This window comes from Glycine soja, chromosome 16 (assembly GCF_004193775.1).
Source record: "Glycine soja cultivar W05 chromosome 16, ASM419377v2, whole genome shotgun sequence".
NCBI lineage: Eukaryota > Viridiplantae > Streptophyta > Magnoliopsida > Fabales > Fabaceae > Glycine > Glycine soja.
The window spans coordinates 35,669,918-35,687,228 of NC_041017.1; the positions used below are offsets into that span (position 1 = coordinate 35,669,918).

Below are 17,311 nucleotides of genomic sequence, written 5' to 3' on the forward strand. Positions count from 1 at the left end.
AACATGATATGAAAATTATACAATTAAAGTGCAGAATATTTATAAGACATGCAGAGTAGATTGGAAAAAGAGCATACAAAATCATCTTGATAACTGAATTTATTATTCACATGTAGATATCATAACCGATGTCTGTAACTGAGCAGATAAGAATTTTTTCTCTTTTAAATATAAAGAAGTCATCTCGTTTGAGTTAAAAACCAAGACAAGTTCAGAGAAGCCAAAATATAAAATAAAAACAGAAGTTGTAAAACATATAAGACATCACCGAAACTACTAGAACCCTCTAGAACAATATTTTATTGGACCTAACAACAAAATGTCACATCATGAACTTTTCAGCTGAATTTGAATAAAACAGAGCACCAAATCCTATTACTATAGAGCACACCTAAATTTTAATTAATTTTTCTCCCTTAACTCACATGGATCAGAATATGTTATCATAGATTAAAATAAGAGTTTCCAAATTGTCAACAATCAATCTTGTTATTATTGTGAGGAAGAAATTCTCAACACAATGTAAACTTTTGCCCTATTATTGAGAGGAAGAAATTCTCAACACAAAAAGGTACTAAATAAGCAAAAATAAATTACAATCCCGAGAATCAATAGCTAGGCATTGCTATTTTGATAATAACAGCAATAGCATCCTCCAAACCTTTGTTATATGCTGCATATTACAAAATTCTAGCAGTCATTAATACCATTTTGCATTATGCACGCTATTTTGTTCCCATTGCTGTTGTGGAAGTACTTTTGCTCCAGACATGGAATGAAAATTGATCAGGAATTTTGTTTTTTTGTTCCATCGATTGAGTTTGTATAAGTGAGGACATGTTGATATTCTGACCAATTTTGTTTTCGAAATTATAATAATTACTAGTTCGCTATCTAAATTCATGGGAAATTGAAAATTGATTCCCAAGAAACTGTATTCTTGTTGTACATTACACTTCTCAGGTGTTCTTAGAAGTTCTCTTCCTACTGGTAAGCCGTATCATATTCACTCTCCCCTGCATTCTGATTTTTACTTATAAATAAGTTAATATCTAAGAGCAGGGTTGAATGAGCATAAAAAAGGGGCTCACATACAAGTCTAGATCCTGTTTAGTTTGTGAACTAAAACTATGTTTTGGTTTTGCCTATCTCTTATGCTATTAAAATTATTCTAGAATCCACCTACAGGTTTTTTATTCAAAAATAAGTGTTGGAATTCTAAGATATGATATCAAGTTTACTTATGTAATTTGTTTGGTGACCTATTGTGGAAAATTTCTCTAGTATTTACTCTCTTGGATTTTTCAAAAAATTTGATATCAGAGTCAATGGTTTGACTTAGTGACTAGTTTAGACGAGTAAGATGGCGTTGATGGATTCATGGATATAGAGTTCCTTGCATCAAAAATCTTTCTAACGGGTGAATTCATGCATGAATGTCAGGTAGCAAAGTTGCAGGTGTTACAATAGTACAAGATACTAGAACATGTTGTGGCAATGGCTAAACAAGCCGGGGGCAAAAACGATTAAGCTCTAAGGGTCACCAATGAATATTCTTGGATTGAAAATGACTTTCGCTCGAGGGAAAGGCTAACATGTGAGAAAAACACAAAATGAGAAAAAGACTATTAAAGTACAAATGTGAGGAGAAGTCTCACATCAGATAGAAATGAAAAAGTTAAGTATCATATAATGAGGAAAAAATCATTAACATGAGCCTTATAATTTTTTATGTTAAAATATGATGTAAAAATCACTTATATAGTTATTCAGGATAAAATATTGAGAGGAAAGACAATTGACTTGAGAGTCTTTTTCTTAGTTTAGAGCTCTCTGTCATTAACAATTGATAATTCTGTCTAGCATGCTATATTGTAAAGAAAAATACTTCTCTCATTATTTGTTCATTTTACATATTTCCTAGTGCCAAAATATTTTTTTATTGTATTTTTATATCCTTTAAAATAAATTTGCTTTTGGAATTTTCTCTTGGACCAGATAGCATTCAAAGAATTTCAGATAATGTAAATGCACGGGGTTCTTTTTTATTTTTGATTTTGTGGCATTTATCTCAATATTTGGTTGATATATTGAAACTTGCATTGATAGCGATTAGCTGATGTATCAGCCAACGGACCCTAGTATGGAAAAAGAATACCGTGAAGACAGAATTTTTCCACAAACTAATGTATCAGCGTGAGTTTCCTTTAATTTTCTTTTGATTTAAATATTTTTGTGGACGTGTTTTAATTTTCCTTTTTGATGTGATTGGCGAGCTTAATTTTCTAACCCATATTTTAAGGGTTGGCAGACTTGGAAAACAATTGCTTGGATTTAATTGAACTGGCTGTTTATACATGTTTTCTTTTTAGAATCATATCACATATATGTAGTCTGTTGATGAAGTAGATAGTGGGAGCTTATGTTTTGGGCAGAAATTGTGTCCTCAAACTTTCATCTGATAAGACAAAAAAAAAAAACCACCAATAACTTGTAGATGTATGTTCTCTTAAACAGGTGGTATTCTTCTAGACCAAAAAAAACCACAATAATATTCATCTATGCTATCATAAGAAGTAGAAAAAACCACCAATAACTTGTAGATGCATGTTCTCTTAAACAGGTGGTATTCTTCTAGACCAAAAAAAAAAAAGGTGGTATTCTCTGTATTCAATTATATCTTTTGGCTGGAATCTTCCGTGTTCATATGTTGGGGATTAAGATATTTAATAGGGATTAATTAACATGAACATATCCAGAAAATAAGTAGTGGAGGAGTAAAATAATAACAAGCTTAAACATACAAAATTATGTTAATTAATAAATTTCATAACTATATATTTTATATAAAAAATTAATTAACCTGTATATATAATTTTTTTAAAAGAAAAATGAGAGGGAAACCATTCTTGTTTCATTTGATACTGCCATGTTAATCAATCACGTCTAATAAATATTTTATTATATTGTGATTTGATTTTTTTTCTTTAATTAAGACATGGCTCTTAAAAAATTACTCTTACAAAATCTTACCATTCTTCAAGAAAAAAAATTAGAATTTAAAATAAAAAATCAATAATTATATAATTGTGTAATAAAATGATTTCGTATATTAATTACATGTTCATGAAGATAATTCGACCAAAAAATTATGTTAAAAATTTAATAAATAAAAAATATAAATATGATTCTATTTTTACATTATCAAGGGAAATTTTGTAATGTCATTAAATGACACGTGAGGTGCCCATAAAAGGTATTTGAGTTTGTCACTTTAACCAGCACCATGCTTAGAAAAAGTCTATGTAAAATTAACACAAACAAGGCTTAAACATTATTTTGGCTACTATAAATTAGTTAGTGTGTTTTCTGCTTTAGTTTTTCAAAGTTTTTTATTTTAGTCCTGGTCAAACTTAAAAAAAAAATATTTAGTCTTTATTGTCAAGTAAAAATATTAATTGACGACATAACATGGAATTACATTAACCGTTAATTAACTTATAAAGATTTTAATAATAAATAATATGTAATTATTTTTAGTAAATTATGTTTTTTTTTAAATTTCTCATAAGTTGATCTAACATCATCAATTATTTTAAATATATGAAAATGTAATAATTCAATTTACCAAAAAATTTACATATAATAGCATGTCAAACTATTGATATTGTCGACAGGCCAATGAACTACCAACATCACTCTTACATAATCAGTAACCTATTGATAGTTGATAGCAAACAATAAATTCAAATATTAAAATTACAAGCACTAAAATATATATAAAAAATATTTATATATTAAAGTGCAAAGAAATTCTTAATTTTATAGGGAAAAAACAATTATTTAAACCCGCCAAAAATATGATGTGTTATTTTGTCAAAATACAAGAAATACAATACTAATTTATTTTTACACTAATGTTTTTGCACAATCTTTGGTCCCCAATAAATAAAAAAGTCCTTGCACGTTAGAATATTTCCAAGTCTTTCTAGAATTGACATCATACTGTGAAAAGTCTACTAAGAACTAAGATGAATAAATATCATTAGTCATTTGGTTAAAGCGCAAAAAATGCAAGCTTAATTAATTTGTCTTGATATAAAATTTCCACAAAGACTAATAATTTCAAAGTCTATATAGTCGTATTACTTTTAAATTTGGATGTGATTGTGTGTTTAATTTTCTATCCCATTAAAAGAGTTAGAAAACAAAGAAGACGACAATATCATCTTTTTTTATCATTATTTTAAAGTACTAATATATTTCAATACATGTGAAAAATTTTAAAAAATTATAGTTTATACGCTATTTATTTAAAACATAATCTTTATATTATAATACAAAAATATCACTATTTCATACTCATACAATCAGTATGAATATAATAAACACTATAATTTGTCTAATTATTATTATATATATCATTATTATATAACAATAACATTTACAATATTCGTATTCTATTACTATTAGACTCAAATAAAAATTAAATTCTCAACTATATTATTTATTGAGAGATTCTTTTAACTAATTTCATGTAATATACTTATTGGTCTTCAAGCTCCACTCAATTTTATCAGGGACTAACATACAACCATTAATTCATTATATTGTCTTTATAAATATTTCTAATAATTTTTGACATATTCTGAATATTTCGAATGAGAGAAGCATATCGATGAGCCAAGATGATAGGACCCTTGATCAATGAAATAGCATGAGGAGAATGAGCGTAGCAGATTCTGAATTTCTCTCAATCTAGCTTGTCGAACCCTTTATATAACACTAGAAAATATACATTTAATGTTGTTATTTTAACATCAATTTTATAAAAATGAATGTTAAAAAAATAGTATCATAATTAAAAATAAGTTGAGTTTATTAATATCGATTTTTCCGAAAAATCTTTTGGTTCAAACGTCTTCACTTTTATCGACAAAGGAAGCTAACTATTAGTTGGGACCCACATAGAGTCTTGGTCTTGGTGAAATACTTACTCTGTCAAAGGACTAGATGATGGGATCTAATTGGCACTCTCATATTGGTGCAACGGAAGAGAGACAATTTCAAATTAGCATTCATTGTGTGAATTTCATTTACAGATATACTCTTTTCTATTTTCGTGATAATTGAGATAAATAGATAAGATTTGATAAGTCCAGCAACCTAACACTAGCTTGATGCAATTTTTAATGCTCTACTTGCTACTTTTGGCAAAGCAAAAGTGCATGTACAGAGGGGGTCTAACACAAGGATGCAAATACACTGGTAGTAACTAGGAACAAATAGGGTATCTTGCATTCTTCTTCTCATGCACAAATTTGATTCACAGTTAAGTATAGCTGCACTAGGAGAATATAGTAGAAAGCACTGTTGAAGATGAATAGGAAGTGGTGAAATTTTAGATATCACAGATCTAAGCACAATAATGAAAAACAAACAGCATTACAAATATATTATACAATAAATACAACAATAGCATACTAAGTTTCTGGAAACAAGATTTTGCAGTTCATTACTTAAATACAAAACATTGTAAACTCCTATATTAAAGAAATTATCTCGCATTTGTAGCTGCCAACAATGGTTTCTTCTCTGATCAGAAGCCTGCAGCACATCTGCAACAATCAGCATTTTTTTTACAACAATTAATGTGCTGGATTAATTACAAGATATAAACAGAATTATATTTTTTCATATAAAATTGAAAATGGAAGTATACATGCAGGGACCATGGCCCCCAAGTTTTTCACAAAGTGTATTTAAAATACCATGTTAAAAGAATTACGGTCCCCTTAAAATTTATGAAAAAAAATATTGAAAAATAATACATGTCATCTTAGTTCTTAGTTGACACTTAGGGAGACAAAAAGAAAAAAGAAAGAGAAGTGTATGTATAATAGGTAATATAATGTGATGGTAAAAAGTGAGATAAAAAGAAATTAAAGATAATAATAAAATATTTGTAATGTGTAAGTGTACATTTATAATTATGGAAAATCATTTTAAAAAATGCATCTATTTGTTTCTTCTATAAATGTCTAATTAATATATTTGAAAGAGTTTATGTTTCTAGTATTTAGGAATAAAAAAATTATATATTTATTTTCACATAAATGATAAAATTAATTAGATAGTAATGTTTTTATGCTTAATATAGTTGTATATTTTTTCTTTGTAAAAAATTTTAAAAAAATTACAAGTTAAATAATAATTAGATTAAATTATTATTATTATTCTTGGCCTCCTCTAAGTGAAATCCATATTGCTCTTTTTGATCCAGTGAAGCAATCTCTTGATATATGTAAAATAAGACTAAGTCAGAACATAAACCATGAAATTGACAAATTAATCTAGAACATACCTTTTTGCCTTGGAGCGATCAGCAACAATTCCCACATTCACAATAAACATACATATACAAAGTCTGTTAATCTGTTCAGAAACCTGATGTAAGCAATTCTCCAAGGACGCCACAGTAGTAATGGCCCTAATAAGCCCCAAAATCCAGTGAAGTATCCAATCCCCAAGCTCATGTATAATCCCTCATAGAAAACTGAATCATCACCTTTGACTGGTGGTTCTTGATGCTCTGCTGTTGTCTGATCTCCATCCCCAGGACAAGTTTTGTTAAGTTGTTCACCATAAAGATCAATGTTTCCTTCAAAACTAGAGGCTTCAAAGGTTTCAAAATGTCTTCCTGATGGGATTCTTCCAGAAAGAGAAAAAAAATCTCAAGAGAACAAATGTTTAAAATTAGAGAAATCTTAATGTTTAAAATTACTAGCATGCTCTAAAGTAAAATAAGGTCCTAATATATTTTCTAATTCAAGAGAACAAATGAAATGACAAAAATTCCTAAGTATTTAGTATGCTCTCTTCAAGCCTAGAAGACATATTCTTTAAATTGTGAACCAAATTAAAGGTTATATGAAGGAAAAATAAAAAAAATGCACTAAGCCAATGTAATAAGAGAAAATTGTGGGACAGCGTGATGGTTGTTGTGGTTTCAGTGGTAAAGTGATTGCGCCGGTGGGAATATAAAAGAGAAATATCGTTAGTGACACTGTCTAGTACTCTTTTGTTGGTTATAAAGAAAAAAAATCTTTTTTTTTAATGTTGTATATTATTGACTAAAAATTATAAATTTAAATTGGTGAGTTCTATTTTTTATTTAATGATTATATATATTTCTTAATTTTGATGTGAAACCATTAATTAAAATTTGTGATTTTTTATAAATTTTAATAAATAACAGAAAAGGGTATTGTTAGTCTTCCTCAAAGATAAAATAGGTGTAAGGTGTATAAAAGAAGAAAAATAAAAAAGGAGAGTGATGGAAATGTGTGTTACTTTCGGCCAATTAAAATTTCTTTTCTTCTAATTTTTTAAATTCAAATTTTAAACCTTTTTTACCCTTTTTCATTTTCTTTCCTCTCTTCCAAAACATTCGTAAGTTGCACATTAGAATATTTCTAAAACTTTCTAAGATTGATATCATACTAAGAAAAGTCTACCTAGAATTAAGACCAATAAATATCATGTGTCATTTTGCTAAAGCACACAAAATGTAAACTTAATTTGTCTTGATGTAAAATTTCTACAAAGACTAACAATTTCAAAGTTTATGTAATCGTTTTATCTTGATGTGTTTGTGTGCTTAATTTTCTAACCCATCAAAAGAATTAGAAAACATACTAAGAAAAGTCTACCTAGAATTAAGACCAATAAATATCATGTGTCATTTTGCTAAAGCACAGAAAATGCAAACTTAATTTGTCTTGATGTAAAATTTCTACAAAGACTAACAATTTCAAAGTTTATGTAATCGTTTTATCTTGATGTGTTTGTGTGCTTAATTTTCTAACTCATCAAAAGAATTAGAAAACATACAAGACGACAATATCATCAAAAGAATTAGAATTCAAATGGAGCATGTCATCATTGACATGAAGACTGATGAGAAGTTTGAAATAACATTTCTTACATAGAATTCCAAGATTTCACACGTAGTCCATTGTTTAGAATAAACTGCTACATATATATAACCCGTTGTTAAAAAAAATAAAAAAAAAATAAAAGGTTTAATTATCCTTTTGGACCTTAAAGTTACGACAATATTTTTTTTAGTTCTTATAGTTTAACTCATGGGACCAGAAACTCACAATGACACACTTTATCCGCAGCAATCAAAACCATCATCCCATTGGAACGATCAACTTAGTTCAATGCTGTGATACCACTCCAACTTGATGAGAGACTGTCAAGAAGGAGATTACATCATGGCAATTGGCAAATGCTAAGCTTGCAGAGGTCGGTGGCAGACTCAAGAATAATGGAATGTGTAGTGGCTTTGTCTCATACCTCCATTACACTTCATTTGTACCTGAGCTTGCTTCCCTATTTTTATTAATTTTGTTCATGTTTATGTGTGAGTTGAATCTTCCCCGCGAGGGTCAAAAGATAAAAAAAATTGTAAATATAAGAACCAAAATGAAAGTCTTAAATTATAGGGACTAAAAAAAATTATCACAACTATAAGGATTAAAAGGGTAATTAAATCAAAATAAAATAAACTAGAGCAAAATAATGGTGGTGTGGTTAGACACTTTTAATCCTAAATGTCTCCTTGTAGACATATATACCTCTACATATGTGTGCATTTTGCAACCACCACCATTAGTGGAATAAAATTTTAAATGCAAACCCTTCTATGGTATATATCCTATATAGGCATTGTTAGTAGTAAATACCAACCGTGAACCAGAAAATTGTGGATTCAACCTTTTTCGTCTTCCTTCTTCTTCATGGCAGTGCTATATGCAACTCATGTTCTTCTCTTGATATTGTCCACTGCAACAACTCTCCACTTCAGTGCAAGCAAGGCAGCAAGGCTCAATATGACTTGCAGTGAGAAGGAAAGGAATGCACTCCTCAGCTTCAAGCATGGACTAGCAGACCCTTCAAACAGGCTTTCATCGTGGTCTGACAAATCGGATTGCTGTACATGGCCAGGGGTTCACTGCAACAACACAGGTAAAGTCATGGAAATCAATCTTGACACACCTGCGGGCTCTCCCTATAGGGAGTTGAGTGGAGAGATTAGTCCTTCTTTGCTTGAACTAAAATATTTGAATCGTTTGGACTTGAGTTCAAATTATTTTGTTCTTACTCCAATACCAAGCTTCCTAGGCTCATTGGAGAGTCTGAGATACTTGGACCTTAGCTTAAGTGGGTTCATGGGATTAATTCCTCATCAACTAGGAAACCTCTCAAACCTGCAGCACCTTAATCTTGGATACAATTATGCTCTTCAGATAGATAACCTTAATTGGATATCAAGGCTATCTTCCTTAGAGTACCTTGATTTGAGTGGTTCAGACCTTCATAAACAAGGTAACTGGCTTCAAGTACTGAGTGCACTTCCATCTCTTTCAGAACTACACTTGGAGAGCTGTCAAATTGATAACTTAGGACCACCAAAAGGAAAAGCCAACTTCACACATCTCCAAGTCCTTGATCTTTCAATTAACAATCTCAATCACCAAATCCCTTCATGGCTATTTAATCTCAGCACAACTCTTGTCCAACTTGATTTACACAGTAACCTTTTACAGGGACAATGATAGGGGAAGAACTAGAAGACTGGTTTCGAGGGTTCCAGCACCTCCAGAAATCAAGATAAGGAAGGGAATTTAGCTTTTCATTCATTGAATTGTGCTATGATTACATGATGATTTATACTGAATTCTGTATAACAGATTTTGTCATTTTGCATTTACAGAATATCAGCAATATCCTTTATTGTTATTCTGATCATCCTACGTGGCAGCACTAAGAGCAACAGCTATATTCCCGTACGGTGATGAAGGATTTTACACAAAATCCTTGAGGTAAGCGGGCCTGACAACCTTCCTCTTGGATTTACTTGCTATTCGCACCTTTGAATTAGGCTCCCCTGTATCTACTTGTATGTTTGACTCCTCTGTGTTGGCTTGTGTGCTCGGGTCCTCTGTGGCTTCGTTCATTTCTTCCTCTGCATTTGCTATTCTATCATTCGGTGGCCCTTGCAGAGTCACCTTGTCCTCAAGGTGATAATCTTGCTGTAAAGAATTCCAATCTTCCCACGAAGTCTCGTCCGGCGAGAGTCCTTCCCATTGCACTAGGACTTCCCATTCTCCTGTCTGAGGATGCCTTCTATGATCCAAAATGGCTAACGGAATTGCGAGGGGTTGATTCTGGTAAAATTGAATAGGCAATTTAGTGACCTCATTGGTTCCGGGAGAGGTTGGGTCGCCGTGAAATGGCTTCAGGAGGGAACAGTGAAAAACAGGGTGAATACGAGCTTATTCCGGCAATTTCAGACGATAGGCCACAGGCCCAATCCTTTCAATAACCTCGAAGGGCCCATAGAAACGCTTTGCTAGTTTCCCTTTTGTTTCAAAGACTCCCTTAGCTGAAGCTTGGCGACGTGGCCGGAGTCGAAGAAGGACCCAATCTCCCTGCTGGTAGACCACTTCCCGGCGCTTGTTGTCAGCAGACTTTTTCATAGCTCCCTGAGCTTTTAGAAGTTTCTTCCTGATGATGCATAACATTTCTTCCCTCTCCTTAATCATGTCCTCCACCGCGACTATCTTAGAGGTTCCCATCAGATAATCAGGAAAATTGAATGGTTTTCGTCCGAATGTGATCTCATACGGGGTCGAACTGGTGGCGGCATTCCATGCGGTGTTGTGACACCATTCAACCCATAGGAGAAGCTTTCCCCAAGTCCTCGGTCTGCTGTGCACGAAAGCCCTTAAATATTGCTCAATTACCCTGTTCATGACCTCCGTTTGACCATCACTCTGTGGATGATAAGCGGAGCTCATGCGGAGCTGCGTCCCACTGTACCGGAATAACTCCTGCCAGAATTGGCTGACAAATAGGGGATCCCTGTCGGAGACCAAGCTCCGGGGGAGCCCATGAATCTTGCCGACTATTTCCATGAATAAAGTGGCCACCGCGTGAGCTGTGTGAGATGTCGGGAGCATGCCCAAATGAAGCCCTTTAGAAAAACGATCGACAACAACCAAAATCACAATATTGCCATGGTATGGAGGGAGTCCGGCAATGAAATCAAGAGAAAGGTCTTCCCAAGGACGGTGGGGTACCGGCAAAGGGCATAATAAACCCGCGCTTCTCTTCGTTTCATACTTTGTCTGTTGACAGGGAAGACACTGAGAAACAAATCGGGTTACGCCATCCCGAAGGCCCTGCCAATAGAAGTTTTCCGTGATACGAGCAAGAGTCTTGGCAATGCCCATATGACCTCCAGTCGGAGTGCAGTGATATTCCGTGATTAAAGTAGGTATCATCGGAAATCCTCGGGGTACCCAAATCCGATTCTTATGAAGGATAAAGTTATTGGTAATGGAGAAATGAGGATGACTCAGGGGGTGTTGCAGAATCGCGTTCCTCTGGGCTACATACTCAGGCAGGGAATCCAATTGTTGACGAAGCTCTGAGATAAACGTGAGACAGGGCACGGAGAGTATCATCAAGGAAGATCTTTGCTCCGGGAGACGAGACAAGGCGTCGGCGGCCTGATTATGACTGCCGGAGCGATATACAATTTGGTAATCATACCCCATTAATCGAGCTAGATAAGTATGTTGTTCCGGGGTTTGAACAGCCTGAGTAAGCAATTCCTTAAGGCTCTTATGATCTGTGACAATGATAAAACGATGCCCAAGGAGATATTGCCGCCATCGTTTTACAGCCGCCTTGATGGCAAATAGCTCACGCACATACGTAGATGCCCTTAGAAGCTTAGCAGTGAATGGTTTGCTATAAAAAGCAATGGGGTGGCCTTGTTGGGAAAGCACCGCCCCCATTCCAACCCCGGAAGCGTCCGTTTCCACCTGAAAGGGTAAGCTAAAATCCGGCAATGCAAGAACAGGGGCCTGTGATAAAGCACATTTCAATTTATCAAAAGCAGCCTGAGCCTCGGCTGACCAGTGAAGCTTGTCTGAAGTGGTGAGGGCTACTAAGGGGGCGGCGAGAGAAGCATATCCCCTGATGAAGCGCCTATAAAAGCCTGCGAGGCCTAAGAAGCTTCGAACAGCTCGAGTCGTCTGAGGAATGGGCCATTGCTGTATTGCTGAAATTTTGGAAGGAACGGGTTGAACTCCTTCGAAGGACACCATGTGTCCCAAGTACTCGACCTGGGCCTGTGCAAATGAACATTTGGAAAGCTTCAGAACAAAATGATGGCTTAGCAATACCTGAAAGGCGACTTCGAGGTGAGTGAGATGCTCTACAAAAGTGGCGCTATATATAAGAATGTCGTCGAAGAAAACTATAATGAATCGACGAAGATACGGCTGGAATAAGGAATTCATGGTTGCCTGGAATGAAGAAGGGGCATTGCAGAGCCCAAATGGCATAACACGGAACTCATAATGACCATGATGAGTTATGAACGCCGTTTTAGATATATCACCGGAATGCATTCTAATTTGGTGGTACCCCTGAAGTAGGTCCAATTTAGAAAAGCAGCGGGCACCCTCGAGCTCATCCAGGAGCTCATCAATAGTAGGTAGCGGAAACCGATCCTTCACTGTGAGAGAATTTAAGGCCCTATAATCCACACAGAAATGCCATGTACCATCTTGTTTCTTCACAAGTAAAACCGGTGAGGAAAAAGGGCTATTACTGGGTTGAATTAAGCCCTTTTGGAGCATGAGTTCAACCTGATTTTCAATCTCCTGCTTTTGAAAATGTGGGTACCGGTATGGTCTAACATTCACCGGGGTGGCATTAGGAATAAGATGAATACGATGATCGGTGGGTCGTGCCGGCGGAAGCTTCTCAGGGACCTGGAAGAGAGGTTGAAAGCGATTAATGAGGTCCTGAATGACGGGGTCAATATCGGAATTGAGTGTAGAAGTGTCGTCATGGAGGACAGCAATGTGGAAGTATAAACTCTCGGGTTGATGCTGAAGAAGACGATGGAACTGGGAGGATGATAAGGAGTTCAAAGTGGTCTCTGTGTCCCCCTGAAGCTCAACGAAAGTGCCTGCATGGAAAAATTTCATGCGCAGTGAGTTGTAATCCGTGAGCACAGGGCCCAATGATTTCAACCATTGGATGCCCAAAACCACATTAGCTCCTGCAATTGGAAGAACATGGAGGTCAACGATGAATTCAGTGGCTTGAATGGTGACCGGAACGGATTCACAGATGCTGGTGCACTCTAATTGTTGTCTGTTCCCCACCATAACTCGCAAAGGGGTGGTGGTGCGAGGGATCAAGCTTAATTGAGAAACAAGTTGATGTTGAATGAAATTGTGAGTACTGCCGCCGTCAACCAGCAGTACCACATGGCGGTTTCCGATGGTCCCCATGAAACGCAACGTTTCAGGCGCGACATTTCCGGCTAAAGAGTTAAAGCTGATTTGGGCCGGGTACGGGTCTATCGGGTCGGGTATGGGTGTTTCGGGTTCGGGTTGCGGGTTGGGCTGAGGTATTTGAAGTGGTGGAGGGTCTTCATCCTCAGAGATGAGGAGAAAAACACGAGAAGAGCAGCGGTGCCCCCTGTGGTAGCGATCATCGCAATTGAAACACAACCCGCGCTCCCTGCGGGTTGCAATCTCTTCCGGGGTCAAACGCTTTACGGCGGGTGGTGTGGGATGGGGAGGGCTAGGTAAAAGAGGGGTGGGGCTAGGGTTAATGGTTCTGAGAGGAAGGGGCTGTGTTAAGGAGGGAGAGGGAAAAGGTGGAGGTGGTTTGGGGCGTTGCTGGGGCCGCGCGTCCATAATTTTTTCCTCCTGCAGACGAGCCAGGCCCGCCGCCTGAACAAGGGTAAGAGGCTGGTGGGCCTGGACCTCACGGCGGATTTTGGGGGTGAGTCCCGAAACAAAGCAGCTAAGTAAAAAGGGAGGAGGAAGGCCAATCGTACGGTTTGCAAGTTCCTCGAAGGCGGCGAGGTATTCAGCCACCGTGCCTCGCTGTGTTAATTTGAAAAGGGTCCCCGTGGGATCCTCGTACTGCGACGGAGCAAAACGAGTTTGAAGCGCCTGTAGGAAGCCTTGCCATGAAGTAAACTGGCGGTTACCGTTCATCCATTGGAACCAAGACAAGGCGCGACCATCCATGTAAAAGGAAGCAACGGTAAGTCTCTCATTTTCTGGGGTCTGATGATATTAAAAAAATTGGGTGATCTTAAAGATCCAACCCATGGGGTCATTACCATCGAAACGGGGAACATCGATTTTGATTTTGTGGGTGATGGCAGGAGAAGCAACAGGGGGTGGGGAAGACGAAGCGATGGGGTCAGGGAGCACAGGGGGAAGACGGTGGAGAAGCTCGTCAAGTTTCAGAGCCATGGTCTGAAGGGTTTCAGCAAGGGAAATTTGATGGGTCGTGAGTTTGCGGATGGCTTCTTCAAGGGTAAGGGGAGAGTCAGCCATGGAGGAGGGATCAACGAGAGCACCAAGATGATAGGGGAAGAACTAGAAGACTGGTTTCGAGGGTTCCAGCACCTCCAGAAATCAAGATAAGGAAGGGAATTTAGCTTTTCATTCATTGAATTGTGCTATGATTACATGATGATTTATACTGAATTCTGTATAACAGATTTTGTCATTTTGCATTTACAGAATATCAGCAATATCCTTTATTGTTATTCTGATCATCCTACGTGGCAGCACTAAGAGCAACAGCTATATTCCCATACGGTGATGAAGGATTTTACACAAAATCCTTGAGGTAAGCGGGCCTGACAACCTTCCTCTTGGATTTACTTGCTATTCGCACCTTTGAATTAGGCTCCCCTGTATCTACTTGTATGTTTGACTCCTCTGTGTTGGCTTGTGTGCTCGGGTCCTCTGTGGCTTCGTTCATTTCTTCCTCTGCATTTGCTATTCTATCAGACAAATTCCACAAATAATATCAAGCCTTCAGAACATAAAAAATCTAGACCTGCAGAACAACCAGCTCAGTGGGCCACTTCCAGATTCATTAGGCCAGCTTAAGCATCTTGAAGTTCTAAATCTCAGTAATAATACCTTTACTTGTCCAATTCCCTCACCATTTGCAAACTTGTCATCCTTGAGAACTTTAAACCTGGCTCACAACCGACTGAATGGAACCATTCCTAAGAGTTTTGAGTTCCTCAGAAACCTGCAGGTATTAAATCTTGGAACTAATTCTTTGACTGGTGATATGCCTGTAACTCTTGGAACTCTCTCAAATTTAGTGATGTTAGACCTTTCATCTAATTTGTTAGAAGGATCTATAAAAGAGTCAAATTTTGTAAAACTTTTGAAATTAAAGGAACTACGTTTGTCTTGGACAAACTTGTTCCTCAGTGTCAACTCTGGATGGGTTCCTCCTTTTCAGCTTGAATATGTTTTACTGAGCTCCTTTGGAATAGGTCCTAAGTTTCCAGAATGGCTAAAAAGGCAAAGTTCTGTGAAGGTTTTGACAATGTCTAAGGCAGGTATCGCAGACTTGGTTCCAAGTTGGTTTTGGAATTGGACTTTGCAAATTGAATTCCTGGATCTGTCAAACAATCTGTTAAGTGGAGACCTATCTAACATCTTTCTCAATTCCAGCGTCATAAATTTGAGTTCTAATTTGTTCAAGGGTACATTGCCAAGTGTGTCTGCAAATGTTGAAGTTCTGAATGTTGCCAATAACTCAATTTCCGGAACAATTTCTCCCTTTTTATGTGGAAAGGAAAATGCCACTAATAAGTTAAGTGTGCTTGATTTTTCAAATAATGTCTTATATGGTGATCTTGGTCACTGTTGGGTGCATTGGCAAGCATTGGTGCATTTGAACTTGGGTAGTAACAATTTGTCTGGTGTTATTCCAAACTCCATGGGGTATCTATCTCAACTTGAGTCTTTGTTGTTAGACAACAACCGCTTCTCTGGATATATTCCTTCAACACTGCAAAATTGCTCTACAATGAAATTCATTGACATGGGCAATAACCAACTTTCTGACACAATACCAGATTGGATGTGGGAAATGCAATATCTAATGGTTCTTCGTCTAAGATCCAACAATTTCAATGGCAGCATTACTCAAAAGATTTGTCAACTTTCTTCCCTTATAGTGCTGGATCTCGGCAATAACAGCCTGTCAGGATCCATTCCAAAATGTTTGGATGACATGAAGACAATGGCTGGTGAAGATGACTTCTTTGCCAACCCTTTAAGTTATTCATATGGCTCTGACTTCAGTTATAACCACTACAAGGAAACTCTTGTCTTAGTTCCCAAAGGAGATGAGTTAGAGTACAGAGACAATCTGATATTGGTGAGAATGATTGATCTTTCAAGTAATAAGCTGTCTGGAGCAATTCCATCTGAAATTTCCAAGCTATCTGCTTTGCGGTTTTTGAACTTGTCTAGAAATCATCTGTCTGGAGGGATACCAAATGACATGGGAAAAATGAAATTGTTAGAATCCCTTGATCTCTCACTAAACAACATTTCAGGTCAAATCCCTCAAAGCTTATCTGATTTGTCCTTCCTCAGTGTCCTGAATCTATCATACAACAACTTATCAGGCAGAATTCCCACGAGCACCCAACTTCAGAGCTTTGAAGAACTTAGCTACACTGGAAATCCTGAGCTTTGTGGTCCTCCTGTAACAAAAAATTGCACAGACAAGGAAGAGTTGACAGAGAGTGCTTCTGTTGGACACGGTGATGGTAATTTCTTTGGAACATCAGAGTTTTATATCGGTATGGGAGTTGGATTTGCAGCAGGATTTTGGGGTTTTTGCAGTGTTGTTTTCTTCAACAGAACTTGGAGGCGTGCTTATTTTCATTATCTTGACCACTTGAGAGATCTGATTTATGTGATAATAGTTTTGATGGTAAGAAGGTTACATGGGAAATTTTGAGTTTACATGTTAACTGTTAGGAGTGAGAGACATTACAACGTGTTATTCTAGACATTAAAAATGTGAAAAGGTTTACCATACTATGTACATGTTCATATGGGGTGTCTGTTTGTTTTGCTTTCATTGGTAATAAATGTTCTTAATGTTAAGAGAACTAGACGAGCTTCAGACTTGAGCATCAAATTCTGTTTTGTATTTATGACGCATTATTGTCTTCTAGTATCTGTGCACTAACAATGATTAGCATTAAAATACCTGAAATGACACACTCGATGATTGGATTTAAGAAGATTGTTTTACACATGTAACTTAGAATTTGCCTGAATGAATTTAATTAGTGTAGAATGTTGGAGCTTGCATAGGATTCTGCAGTTTCTAAACCCTTCCACATCTTCCTTCTCTTGCTATT

At 36.3% G+C, this 17,311-nt stretch overlaps 1 protein-coding gene and 1 long non-coding RNA gene across 2 annotated transcripts; one reads left to right on the forward strand and one right to left on the reverse strand.

Annotated features, from left to right (window-relative positions):
* Nucleotides 1–5,386: 5,386 nt before the first annotated feature.
* LOC114388923 lies at nucleotides 5,387–6,687 on the reverse strand. Its single transcript, XR_003661650.1, has 2 exons — nucleotides 6,365–6,687; nucleotides 5,387–5,618 (listed from the first exon to the last, which is right to left on the reverse strand). It is a non-coding gene; the product is annotated as an uncharacterized LOC114388923 (long non-coding RNA).
* A 1,832-nt stretch (nucleotides 6,688–8,519) lies between these two features.
* Nucleotides 8,520–17,102, forward strand: LOC114390144 (receptor-like protein EIX2). Its single transcript, XM_028350831.1, has 2 exons — nucleotides 8,520–9,618; nucleotides 14,915–17,102. Exons 1-2 carry the CDS (start codon nucleotides 8,808–8,810, stop codon nucleotides 16,900–16,902), a joined length of 2,799 nt encoding a protein of 932 aa, XP_028206632.1. The 5' UTR covers nucleotides 8,520–8,807; the 3' UTR covers nucleotides 16,903–17,102.
* The last annotated feature ends 209 nt before the right edge of the window (nucleotides 17,103–17,311 follow it).

Bases quoted from the DNA above. Each gene is read 5' to 3' on its own strand.
- LOC114390144 (XM_028350831.1), top strand. From the start codon at position 8,808: ATGGCAGTGCTATATGCAACTCATGTTCTTCTCTTGATATTGTCCACT. The intron at 9,619-14,914 runs GACAATGATAGG...GCTATTCTATCA, and splicing joins ACACAGTAACCTTTTACAGG to GACAAATTCCACAAATAATA.